This window comes from Gymnodraco acuticeps, unplaced genomic scaffold (assembly GCF_902827175.1).
Source record: "Gymnodraco acuticeps unplaced genomic scaffold, fGymAcu1.1, whole genome shotgun sequence".
NCBI classification, from domain to species: Eukaryota; Metazoa; Chordata; class Actinopteri; order Perciformes; family Bathydraconidae; genus Gymnodraco; species Gymnodraco acuticeps.
This window is the reverse complement of record NW_022990023.1, coordinates 6,045,599-6,057,776: the sequence shown is the minus strand read 5'-3', so window position 1 is coordinate 6,057,776 and position 12,178 is coordinate 6,045,599. Positions and strand designations below refer to the sequence as shown.

General features: G+C 41.9%; 1 protein-coding gene across 4 annotated transcripts in view; it reads right to left on the bottom strand.

Moving 5' to 3' along the window:
• The window catches only part of trrap (transformation/transcription domain-associated protein), a 119,026-nt gene that overhangs the window by 43,854 nt on the left and 62,994 nt on the right, over positions 1-12,178 (bottom strand). For all 4 annotated transcript variants that reach the window (XM_034214292.1, XM_034214293.1, XM_034214295.1 and 1 more), the window contains 9 exons: positions 11,883-12,004; positions 9,574-9,787; positions 8,848-9,027; positions 8,496-8,642; positions 7,868-7,987; positions 3,755-4,042; positions 2,838-2,975; positions 2,311-2,423; positions 738-873 (listed from right to left, as the gene is read on the bottom strand). In XM_034214292.1, coding sequence (XP_034070183.1) covers positions 738-873; positions 2,311-2,423; positions 2,838-2,975; positions 3,755-4,042; positions 7,868-7,987; positions 8,496-8,642; positions 8,848-9,027; positions 9,574-9,787; positions 11,883-12,004 — 1,458 coding nt within the window. The remainder of the gene's footprint in view (positions 1-737; positions 874-2,310; positions 2,424-2,837; positions 2,976-3,754; positions 4,043-7,867; positions 7,988-8,495; positions 8,643-8,847; positions 9,028-9,573; positions 9,788-11,882; positions 12,005-12,178) is intronic.

The following is a 12,178-nucleotide window of genomic DNA, read 5'->3' as shown; positions in this document are numbered from 1 at the left end:
GCGGCGACTGAAAGCCTCGCTCCTCTCCTCTCCATAAAACAAATCACCCCGCAGCAGAAGCCCGGGTAATTATTCAGTCACAGTTGTCATAAATATTAACCGCTAAAACCAGAACTGCGGAGCGAGGGATGGAAGAACAAAAGAAAGAAATGGCTACACAGAAGGAGGAAGGAATGAAACATGGAGGTAAAGCGGAGTTGCTGCTGCCATCCAGACAATTTAATTAAGTGTCACCTTAGGACAGAGCGGCTCAATGGATTGGTTCCAAGTCTGCTTGAAAGAGCAAAGCAGGAGTATTTGTTATATGTCAGGTACTATCACGCGCTGCCCACCCATCTACAATTTGTTTTAGGCAAATACATTAACAGCGCTAACAGCTAGCTGCATTTCCATTTCTTTACGGCCACTCTTCCCCCTGTGGGAGTTGAGGGGCAGGAGAATATCAAGTTACCATCTGCTGACACGAGGTCTGCGCTTAATATACAACACTGTACCGGAAAACAGAAATAAAGCTGAGGCTCTGGTTCACTGAGTTCAACCCCAGAGGCTCCGCTGTGTCTGTGATTGTGTTAGCGAGGAACTTGTGGTTGTACTTTCTATTTTCGGTCAAACTGTTGACAGAAAAAAGGGTGTCTGCAACTCCTGGGAGAGAGTGAGAGCACTTCTGTCGTGTGTTTTATGAGACTAGGAATCCATACATGAATATATGCTGTACATGGGGACTGAGCACTTCTCACCTGCACCAGAGCCTCCTTCATGGCGGCCCAGTTGGAAACCCTCCAGGCACACTCCAGCATGAGATAAGGGTTTGAGTGGCCTTTGGATTGGCCGTATTCAGTCAGAGGTTCCCACTGGTTCAACTCCTTAGAACAGCTGTGGAGATGAAAAGTTAAGGCGAGTTTAAACAGCTCTTTCTCGTAAATATGCCACAAATGCTGTAACTTGTATACACTGTCAGAAACAGGAGATCCTAGGTTTCCATTGTTAGCTTAACACAAAACATAATGACTGCTACAGATCCACCATTATGAGATACACGAGAGGAACTCCATCTGGAGGGAGCACAGGGATTTTAGCCTTTGCAGACCATTTACATATTTACAAAAACCCATATAACTCACTAAAGAAAGGGAGAACCCTAAAAGGCCCCTTTAAGAGGGACCACCAAACTTAATATTAAGGGGTTACAGATGGATTTTAAAGCAGTGGGTCACAAATTAGGATAATATCCTTGAAACAATACATGTTATCTTTTTATAAGCCCAATAGACAAGGCGTACACGGATAGAAGTTCACTGCTTTTCATTTTGACCTTTTTTTCCTCCGAATGTTTTGCATGGTAAAATACCCCAACGAGGCAAAATACACTTAATAGTGGACACAGTCAAATGACAATAATGGTCTTTAACAGGCAGGCATACAGCTGGGAGTAGGGCTGCACGATATATCGTGTCGTGACGATAATCGCGATATTCACATCGCAGAACGTACGATTTTTTTTTTTTTAGGACGTGCGATATTAAGTAGGCAAATTAACTCAAACACGTCATGTTACAATTATTTTTGCTGTTTGCTACAAAAGTAAAACTCTCGCGGCTCATGTCAGGGGTACTTGAGTGCGTGACATGCCGGCTCTGCATGCACAGCAAACCACCAATCACAATCAAATCTCCAAAACAAACGGACACCGTTGAATGAAGTAGTTTCATGTGTTTCTCCAGGGCAGTTCGGCGCTGCTAACCGAGCTAGCTCAGCTTGTTGCTCTGATAACTTAAGATCCAGACGTCCGTGACTAAAATCATTCATCCGGTTAAATATAGTTAGAAAAATACCAATTGTATCATTAAAGTTCAAGAAAGGATGGTTTGCGGACAAAAAAAACGGTATTTTCTTCAATTCCTGTATTTTTTCATATCGCAATATTTATCGCAGGGGAAAAAATATGGGAGAGTGATTTGGTTCTGCAGGGAGGCTGCCCTAAACTGTTTAATTCAGACGCATCAAAAACGGGTTCGATGGAAAGTTTCCCTGCTGACAGAAACATATCTTCCCAGAAATAGCATCCACACATTTGATTTAAGCCAGCAAAGAAAAAGATGACATGGACAGATTCTAAAAGTAAAAATGTACATATCATAAAGGAAGTCATTACATTCTTCTAATGTGGTGGTTTCTGTATTCCCTGCTGTATAATTCCTGCAATAAATATAATCAATTTGATCTAGTTTGAACGATCAATGGTGCGCGGTATATATATGAGGGTATTAAAGCAGAAACACGATGTGTGACACAAAGCTCCAGAAGTCTCACCGTATCCAGTGATCCTCCCACAGCTGGTACTCGGGGAAGATGGCGGGGGAGACGTTGGTCCTCTCGTGATCTTTCCTCGCCTTCTCCATGGCCTTCTCGTAGCTCTCCTGGGCCTGAACACACACGCGTAACATTTAAATGCATGTCTTTTTTTAAGCTAGTGAAAAGATCAGTGGAACATTCCTGCATGGTTTAACTATCGGCTACATTTTTATATATAAATGGGCCCGATAAAAGATTAAAAAAACACTTTAGTGAAACGCAATATCATTTAACTGCCACGCAAATTACAGCCCATAAAGTTAAATAACACATTCATGGAGGTGGGATTAATCTGCAGGGACTAAGGCTGCTGAGATAATACGATATGTGGGTCAAACTCTGCAGCACCTTATTAAAATTATATATATTTTACTCAATAAACTGTATATGAATTGTTTGGTGAGCCCAATACATTTGAAACTGTGTTTAATAGAATCATACATACTGTATATTTTAATGTGGCTTTTTTTCGAGCTTTCTCTCACCTGTTCAAAGAAGCCGTGTTGCTCGTAGGCGATGGCAGTGGCGGTCTCAGGGAACTTGCACCTCTTCTGCCACAGACCGGCCCACATGTCCTCCTCCTGGAGCAGAGAGTAGAGCTCTGCCAAGGAGTCCAGGATCTCCTGCAGAGAGGGAGAACATAAGGTTAAGGAAACTGTAGATTGAATCAGGGTCAGTTTTTGTTAATGAGTCCATTTTAAACATGACAAGAAAATACAACTTTATATAATATAAGCAATTCTTTGCAATGAGGCTTTGCTTTCTAAAAAAACCACTAAGATGGAACTTTGTTTATCCCCATGGGGAAATGCAGGCGTTTATAGCAGCAACAGTGTCAGCATGAAAAACAGGATTCACACAGGGTCAAAATAAAGAGAAAATAAAATAATAATACAGCAAAAATAAAGTAACTATTGAAACAAGATGTCACAGTAAAAAGTTGTGCATTTGTATGAACATGCTAAATATATTTGTGTGCAGATGAGAGTGCAGGTTTAACATTAACATATTATTAACATTTTAAACTGTATACCCCGGTTATCTAGGCCCTTTTTGTTGTCGTTGTTTGATGTATATATGTCACACTGTAGGACCTCGAGAAACGATATTTCTGGATGTACAACATGTAGAATTCTTGACAATAAAGCTTTTGACTTTGAGGTTAAAGTCTTGTAAAACAGTGCAGGTGTTATGTTTGAACAGTCCTGGTTACTTTCTTAGCCCTTGATTGTGCAGCCTGATGGCTACAGGCACAAAGGACTGTCCCAGGCGCTTGGTGCTGTGCCGAGGAGGGACGAGTCTGTGGCTGAACGTCCTCCTCATCTTCACATTGTTTTAGCATTGTCAAGTTCATAAATATTAGTGGTGACGGCCCAAATAACTCAATATCCAAACACATTACCTGTTGCGGGGGTGTGATGCTCTCCTGCTCGTAGAACTCTGTGCTCTGCTTGGGTTTGCTGTGCAGGCTGAGGCCCTTCTCGAAGGCCTGCTGCTCCAGCATCAGGGTGGAGCGCAGCCACAGGTTGTGAGTCTTCCCCAGGTACTTCAGCACACAGGGGCGGATGGGGATGGGGGGTACGCACTGAGACATGGCCTCCACGAAGCAGTTGAGGGCGCTGGGCTGACAGTCCCTCTGCGCCTGGTGGCTGCCGCTGCACAGGAAGGGGCTCATCTCTCCAGACAGAGCCTGGAGGGGGGAGAGAGAGCATCAAATACACAGTTTCACTTAAGTGGCATTGCACTGATACGGCATATTGATAAAGGCATTTTGTTGCATGTATGGGATGCAATGTGATGCCCTTTTCCAGTAACAGAGATATGGTAAGAAACTGGAAGAAGAGAGGTGAGGGGGGAAAGGTACGTGGCTGGGAAGTGACAAACAATAAACACTTCCAAAATGATGCTACATACAGAAATGTGCCAAAAATATAACTGTTACTGGTATTATTTTTTTTTTTTTTAAATGTGACTACTCCTGCTTCTCTCCCTCTTTCATTAATTATCTGAACTGTTTTTGTATTTTATTGTTAATTTATTAATTTACTTACCTCTTCACTTATATATTATTAACTTAATTTGTATCATTTTATTTTTTTTTTATTGTCAGTGTCTATCTTGTCTTGTTTTCTGTATGTTTTGTTTTAGTAAATAAAGCATTATTTAGTTCCTCTACGCCAGGGGTCGGCAACCTCTGGCACGCGGCACCGTAACCAGTGGCACACTAGGAATAAGTGGAAGAAGAGTGCAAAATATTACAATTTTTATTTTCGGATCCTGAACGAGACCGCCGCCAGAGCGTGTCTCCCCGTTACCTGCAGAAGGAAGCCATGCACGCAACGCAGCCCCGCTCTCTTTAACTCCAGTCGACTTTCTGCCGCTTTCCTCCGTGGTGCTGATCGTTTCACCACGGAGGAAAGCACTTCACTAATTGCAGTACCCATAAGGAGCTGTACAAATGCCGCAGTTTCTGCGTGGCTGTGTCTTTAGTTGAAAGCCTAGTGGCGATCTGCTCATCTCTCATCTAAATAATATGCTACACAGGGGCGGACTGGCCATCTGTGTGTTCTGGAGAATCACAGAACCGACGGTCGTCATTAATTATTATTATGCCGTTTAAACCAATTATTTAAAGTGGTTTAAACCGCATCATGTAAGTTGCGCTGACAGGTGAAAGAGGTCCGCACACTGCTTCCCCGCAGCGAGGCTCCCTCCGCCCTCCCGTTGACAGTTCACGAGCGCCGAGATCTCCATCCCCCTTTATGGCACTTCATATCAAAAAGGTTGCCGACCCCTGCTCTACGCAATCAGAGCCTCTCAGACGGCCACATTTGGACAAAGACTTTTAAAATATGGCCGCCGAGTTGGTGCTCTGATAATTATGACTGACACACACTCAGAAATAAATGATGAACTGGTAATGAATATCATTTCCACTGCCCATCCACGGCTCAGTGTAATTAATGCCTTGATGGTCACTTTAATTAGCCTGGTGGTGGAGAAGGCCAATAAGTCATCAAATTCCTTCCTGAGAAGAATATGCTTTTCTATCATCACCATGTCATAATCCCCCCCAGAGATATAGCACCTGAGCACCAGTAATCACGCTATTTTCACCATTAATTCATAAAGTGTATTAGTGGCATGAAACGCAGGCATCAGGATAAACACATGTGACATATTTGTGACTCCATGCCTGTCACAGGAGGAAGATATCATCTTTTTGAAGACGTCTGTCTATTGACGGCATGTTTAAGAGCTCAATCACTTCAAATCATGGCCTTCCAACGAGTCTCAAAAATACTCAATACGCATCTGGTTCATTAAACTCATTACAGCTTGCCTCTCTGTGCTTTCTCATCGCCGTATTTAGCATAAATTAATCTGTTCTCATTAAGTGGAATTGCATGTTTTGAGACAGGAATGGGATGGCCAAGGTCAGATTTACTTTCTGCCTGATAAGATGCTGAAAGGGAAATCGGGACTTGATGAGTTTATACACAATGAGAAAAAATAAGCAATGTGCAAAATACAAATACTCATTCCACAGTACAACGACAGTTTGCGACGGTAGTAAAGTGCATGAGTTATCAATGAATTCACGTAAAGGCCCGGACACACCAACCCGATTTTGGCCGTCGATGAGCGTCCTGTCGCCCTACTCAGATTGGTGTGTCCCACCTGGTCGTGTCTTTTCGGCCGTGCCGACACCTTCAGCTAGCGAATCAGTGCATGAGAAGCGAAGCGGAAGTGAGGGACCCAAACAAACTATTAAGAAGGCAAATCTGAGATTTCATTTAACTCCAGCTCTCGACACAGGTTCGGGAAAGCCCAGTGAGCTTCTCGCTGTAGAAAGAAAATGGAACGCACTCGCTATTTGTTGTTTGTTTATATCATGCAGTCTGTTCTTCTTCTCTCGGTTATCACGCAGTCTGTCTTCCGGTTACCTCTTTTGAATGACGAATGCACACTACCGCCGCCTGCTGGTAAGGAGAGTTATTGCCACTCATGCATGCGCAGTTCCTACGTGCTACTTGGCCGTCGGCTGAAGTCTTTGCGGTGTGTTCAAGGTCAAAGTTTGGTGTGTCGGGCCTTAAAGCAGAACAATGCTGTAGTAATGTTTCCTGTTGCTCAGGATGTCCATTTTTACATCAAAAGCTTCTATTGAGGTTTTTATGATGAAGTTTTGAAAGTAATAATAATAATTACTTACATTTATTATAGTGCTTTTCCAGATGCTCAAAGCGCTTTACAAAGTACGTAGTTTTTTCACGACTTAATCTTTTTAATGCTAGAACAAGATCCTCAATTTGAACAGAGCGATTCTTCGGATTAAAGGAGTACGTCTTTTTCTTCTTTAAAGTGCACCTATCATGCTATATTTGAATAATATATTGTAGGGCCATACCTATATAAAACATGTCTGTGAAGTTTTTTTTTAAAATACCAAACAGATCATGCATTTTAGCCATGCCTCATTTCGCTCCATTTGCTCTTTTCCAGCCCTGTTTTTGCAATGGCTGATTCTGTGAGAAGTCTTCTTCGCTGCTTTTGTGGCAGACTATAGCGCCACCTACAGGCCTGGCATATGTACTACAGCGTCTCCAGCGCTTTCGAGCGGCAATGGCCGTGGCCCAACCCCCCATTCCCCTGATAGGTGGAGAGTTGTCCATATAGGCGGCGCACCCCTTTTCTGACGTCAGAAAAATTCAAATCTGTATCAGCTCCGTTGCAGCCCCCTTTTTTTTTAGAGATTTGGGTATGAGGAAAAGAGAGAGGGTTGTGTTTTCTGACACTTGGTGAGTTCCCTGACACTTTTCATGTATAAAAGACGTACAAAAGTGCATTTTGCATGATAGGTCCCCTTTAATATAATATGTCACTACGACACGCAGTGAACATTTGAAAAGGCAAAACCCCGCAAAAACATGGATTAAGGCAGAAAACATAGTAGATAGAAAGTGGTAGGGAAGAGTTTTTCAAGCATTTTGGAAATGACTTCATTAAAAATGTTGACTTTTGGTCTTTACAAAACTGCCATCTAATTCTCCTAATAGTATGATACTAATACTAGTATGATACTAATAATATACTAATAATCTAAATCTGCTACTGAGCAGAAATACAGGGTTTAAATATTCAAATTCAAATGTTGGTTTGGCATTTCAATGTCAACGTCATGGATGAAGCTTCAAACTAATTGGTACATTATATTAATATACTTTTGATATACTTTTAGTAGTTCCGAGAGTCCTTAAAAGTAGATAAGGAGTCAGAGCGTTCTGCTAACAAGCTCCCTTTCTTTCGAACCAACTTCGTGTTATCTTGTCTTTTTATTATACTCTTGTAATACTTTCATTCGTGTTTGTTAATCTGTAAAGCCCACTGAGACAAACATGTTTCGTGATATTGGGCTATATAAATACACTTTGATTTGTATCCAGCTGAAGTCACCAGCACTACTTGCTTGTATACTCTGGGTGTTGCTAGATAAAGACCAGTAAGTTGTACTCACGTGCTGCTGCCTGTCGGAGAGGATCTTCCAGAGGCGAGGGAAGAGCTGAACCCAGGTCTTCTCAGCCAGCGGGGTGGAGATGTGGCAGAGCTGCACCAGAGCGTTCAGCAGAGCCCCCGTCTGAAAGAAATACATCAAATCAAAATGTATTATAGCCCACAATCACAAGAAATGCCTCAAAGGGCTGTCCAAAAGCAAAGACAAAACACAAACGTCATAGCATAAAAACATTATACATCAACATAAGTATTGCCATGTGATAAAAGCATGTGACTGTAGTGATGGTACTGTTGAAACAGAGACAGCTGCTGACTCAGCAAGGCTCTGGATCCGTGTCTGCTGATTTACTTTCGTACTGGGTGGTTAATTGTATTAGAATAAACTTCCAGGTTAAATCGAGTTTTATTTGATAGCAAGAATAAAAGCAGCAGGTTTCTGGATCATGAAAAACTTCGGCACAGCATACATTGAAACTTTTTATGAATATGATTCAATATCTTTTATAGTAGCCCCTGGGTAATTAGGGTCATTCTGGAAACTCCACAACAGTTAGATAAATCAATCCCTGCCGTTTTATCAGCCCCTCAGTTCACTGTAGAACAGATCAGATTTAGAGAGACAAACGTACCTTGACCTCCCGTAGTGAGTCGAGGAACTTGTCATGGCGGTTTGTCAGCATGTGAAGCTGGTTTCCTGCGTCTTTCTCCGCCTGCTCCTTACTCTTTGGGATGGCTGTTTGATCACCTGGTGCCAACTCTATGTCTATCTCCACATCCTGCCAGACAAGAGAAGAGAAGGAAGTGTGTATTGTCAGAAAACTTCAGCAGCAAAGCAATACTTCCACTTTTTCTCAGGTCAACATTTGGTAACACACCAAGCGCTAAAATTGTCATTTATATGTGTGTGTGTGTGTGTGTGTGTGTGTGTGTGTGTGTGTGTGTGTGTGTGTGTGTGTATGTGTGTGTGTGTGTATGTCTCACCTCCTCCTTGGTCTCACTGTTCTCTCTCTCACGTGGCTCCTGCTTGACATGCGTTGCCATGGCGAAGGCGGCGCGGTCGTGGCTGTCAGCGAGGTTGATGACGTTGGTAATTGACGGCAGCATGGAGCCCTGGCAGCTGGTGCCGATGATGGTGTTTCGCTCACACACCGCCAGCAGCAGCTGATAAGAACGAACACACACAGTAGTTACAATATCAAAAAATAATTGTACATAGGAACACACTGTCCAACTGTAACTGTGTGAAGGTAAAACATCACAGATAAAAGGAACATAAGATGGAGAATTATGTCCTTAGTAATAACTATTTTACTTTCGATATGATTCACAACATTCAAGGGATTGATCCGTTTTACATCACTATTCTCATTATCCTTAAAACACATATTAGAGATGAGTATCTGTACCAAACAAGGACTTTTAATGAAGTCTGTAGGATCGGATTTGTAGCCAGGACTTCTCTGGAGTACCAAAATAAAAATATAGCATGATATTTTCACATATTTATAGCCTTTAAAAAGGGGGCCATATGTTGCTCATAGTTGTATTTTGTGGCTCTACTGTGACATGTTGACATGTTTTAATGTTTAATGTACGTTATACCTTTTTAATGTCAAACTACAGGAAAGGGAAAACCACCAAAAGCATATCAGGGCTCCCTTTAAGGAAATATTGCACTAGTCCATCGTTGTGCAGCTCTTTGTGTACCTCTATGCACTGTTTGATCCAGAAGTGGCTGCCCATGGCCTCCCAGTTCTGAGAGCAGCAGATGTAGAGCAGACGCTCGTAGACGCGCCGCTTCATGGAGGAGTCGAACACCTCGAAGAACTTGGCTCTGATCAGCGGCTGAGTGCAGCGGAGCCCCGAGAGGAAGGCGGGCTCCAACTTGGACGTGATGTCACTTCCTGAAAGGCTCTCATCCCTGGATAACGGGCAAAACATTTATCAGACAGAGCCCACATGCTGACTCGTACACAATGTAACTAGTATGATGATGACAGCTGTCTTCTTTTGATAATAAAACACTTCATCAATTTTTTACAGCAGTCACTGAGCAGGCAGTGATGCAAAAGCTAAAAGGACCACAGAAATATAATACAAATTGGGAGCACCTAAACAGTTTTTAAGCTTGTAATATTCAGTTATTGTTGAGTATTTAGATGTGTGCTGACCCTTTGGCCAGTTTGAAGCCGTCATCTCTGCTGCAGACGTCTTTTATTCAGGTCAATTATTCTTCCTTTGAAAAGTTGATTATTACAAATCCTCTCTTCAAACTCTTCCCTTTCTCTGAGCTTCATTTCATTACGTAACTTTTTTTTAAGCTGTAGCAACTGGACTGACAATCCTCACTCCCAGTGGCACTCGACTTTATGTTTTTTCCTTTTGTTAACATTTGCAAATCAATATAATCCTCAAAATGTATGTTTTTCTTTCTTTACAATTACTACTAGTTATATTTACAGATATGTTTCTTGTTTTGCTGTATAAATGTAAACTAATTACACAAACCACATATTAGCAGAATGCAATCTTGTTTGCGATTAAGCGCTAATGTACGAATATTGCAGGAGTGTATGAATCAAAACATATCACTCACATGAAAAATGATTCCATGGCAACAAGGTGCCAGCATGTTTTAACAGCTGTGTCGTGCACCATCACTGAAGTGTGTGAGGACCGCAGTTAACACTAAATATTCAGTGATATTTAGACTTTCTCATGTGGATAATGTGCTGTTAGTAAAGCCCAAACCGTCATACATTAAACACTTAAATAACATCATTTCTTGGGTTCACGTAACAGAAGGAGACAGTGAAGGTGGGATAAAAGCAACAACAAAGGCAGCGCTGCATGTGGTCCCTATTTGTAATTTCTTTTAATCACACATTGTTCTGGCACAGCTGCTTTATCATTTCCATTATCATTACTCGCTGTCCATCATGGCTTTACGGCTCCTTTTAAATCTCCTGACATGAAGAGCCGATGTAGTGGAGGGATAGAGGGATGCATTTCACTGATTGTGTGTGTGTGTGTGTGTGTGTGTGTGTGTGTGTGTGTGTGTGTGTGTGTGTGTGTGTGTGTGTGTGTGTGTGTGTGTGTGTGTGTGTGTGTGTGTGTGAGAGAGACAGAAAGACAAAGCGATGCCAGGTTTGATGAGGGGCAGTGTCTCCCCACTACCCCCCCCCCCCCTGCTGGGTGTCCTGTCAGGAGTTGGTCCTCACACTACTGTAGCGCTGGGGAAAAGCCTGGCACGTTATCTATCCCTCTCCATCTCTATCGGCTGTCTGTCTGAGCCTTTCTGCACGATGCCACATCTCCATCTTTTTCTTATTAACTTAATACATCTCTGCTTTGATCACCATCAGCAGCTAAAACCCTCTTTAACTGTTCAATTCAGCATTAATATCTTAGTTAAAAATAACTATTTATTATAGTAAATCAAAGAAAAACCCTAACTTAGGAGGAATATCTTATCAGAACCACTGCAAATATTTTAATAAACACATTTGTATTATTGTTGTTATATTTACTTAAACTTCTTATGTTTATTTTATATTTTAGTGCACATTCTTACTTTGATTTAATTTGTTCTAATTATTTAATGCTCCTATAATTTAATATCATTATATTTTTTTTACATATTATATTTTGTTCTTATTTTTATATTTATTTAAAAATGTTTCCCAAATAATTATTATGCAATAACTATAAATAAGTACTTCTTACGTTTGTATAAATTATTTAATATTTAAAAAAAAGTAACTGTCATCAAACCTTACCTCCTCCAGATAACAAAAGTACTTCTGATTCTGATGAGTGATGAAACACAAATGACTCCAACCGACCCCCCCCCCTCGTCCTCTTCCCCATTTTCCATCGCTCCAACCTTCCGCGTCTTTACCCGCCTCACCCACCCCGCCCCCCCTGACCTTCATCCCTCCCGTGAAGATGGATGCAAGGGCGGCAAGGCGGCGGCGGCACGGCCATTTGGCCATGTGATGAATGGCGGTAATTACCTGTAGACGTAATTAACGAGGTCCAGGAACTGGCCGTTTAACTCAAGTTCATCGGGGAAACGCTTCTCTATGTAGGTCATCATCTTCACCAGCAAGATGGACTTCTCACGGAGGTTGGGCATCTAGAAGAGAGATGTCGATTAGAAAAGAGACAGAGGGGGCGAGGATCAAAAGACATATAATCTATTTGTAAATGTAAACGCATCTCTGTGTCCAGCTCGGCCATTTACTGTCCTTTGAAAGCTCTGAAGAAAATAAAGACACCTCTGAGGGTATTATGCTAATGTCCCTCGCTG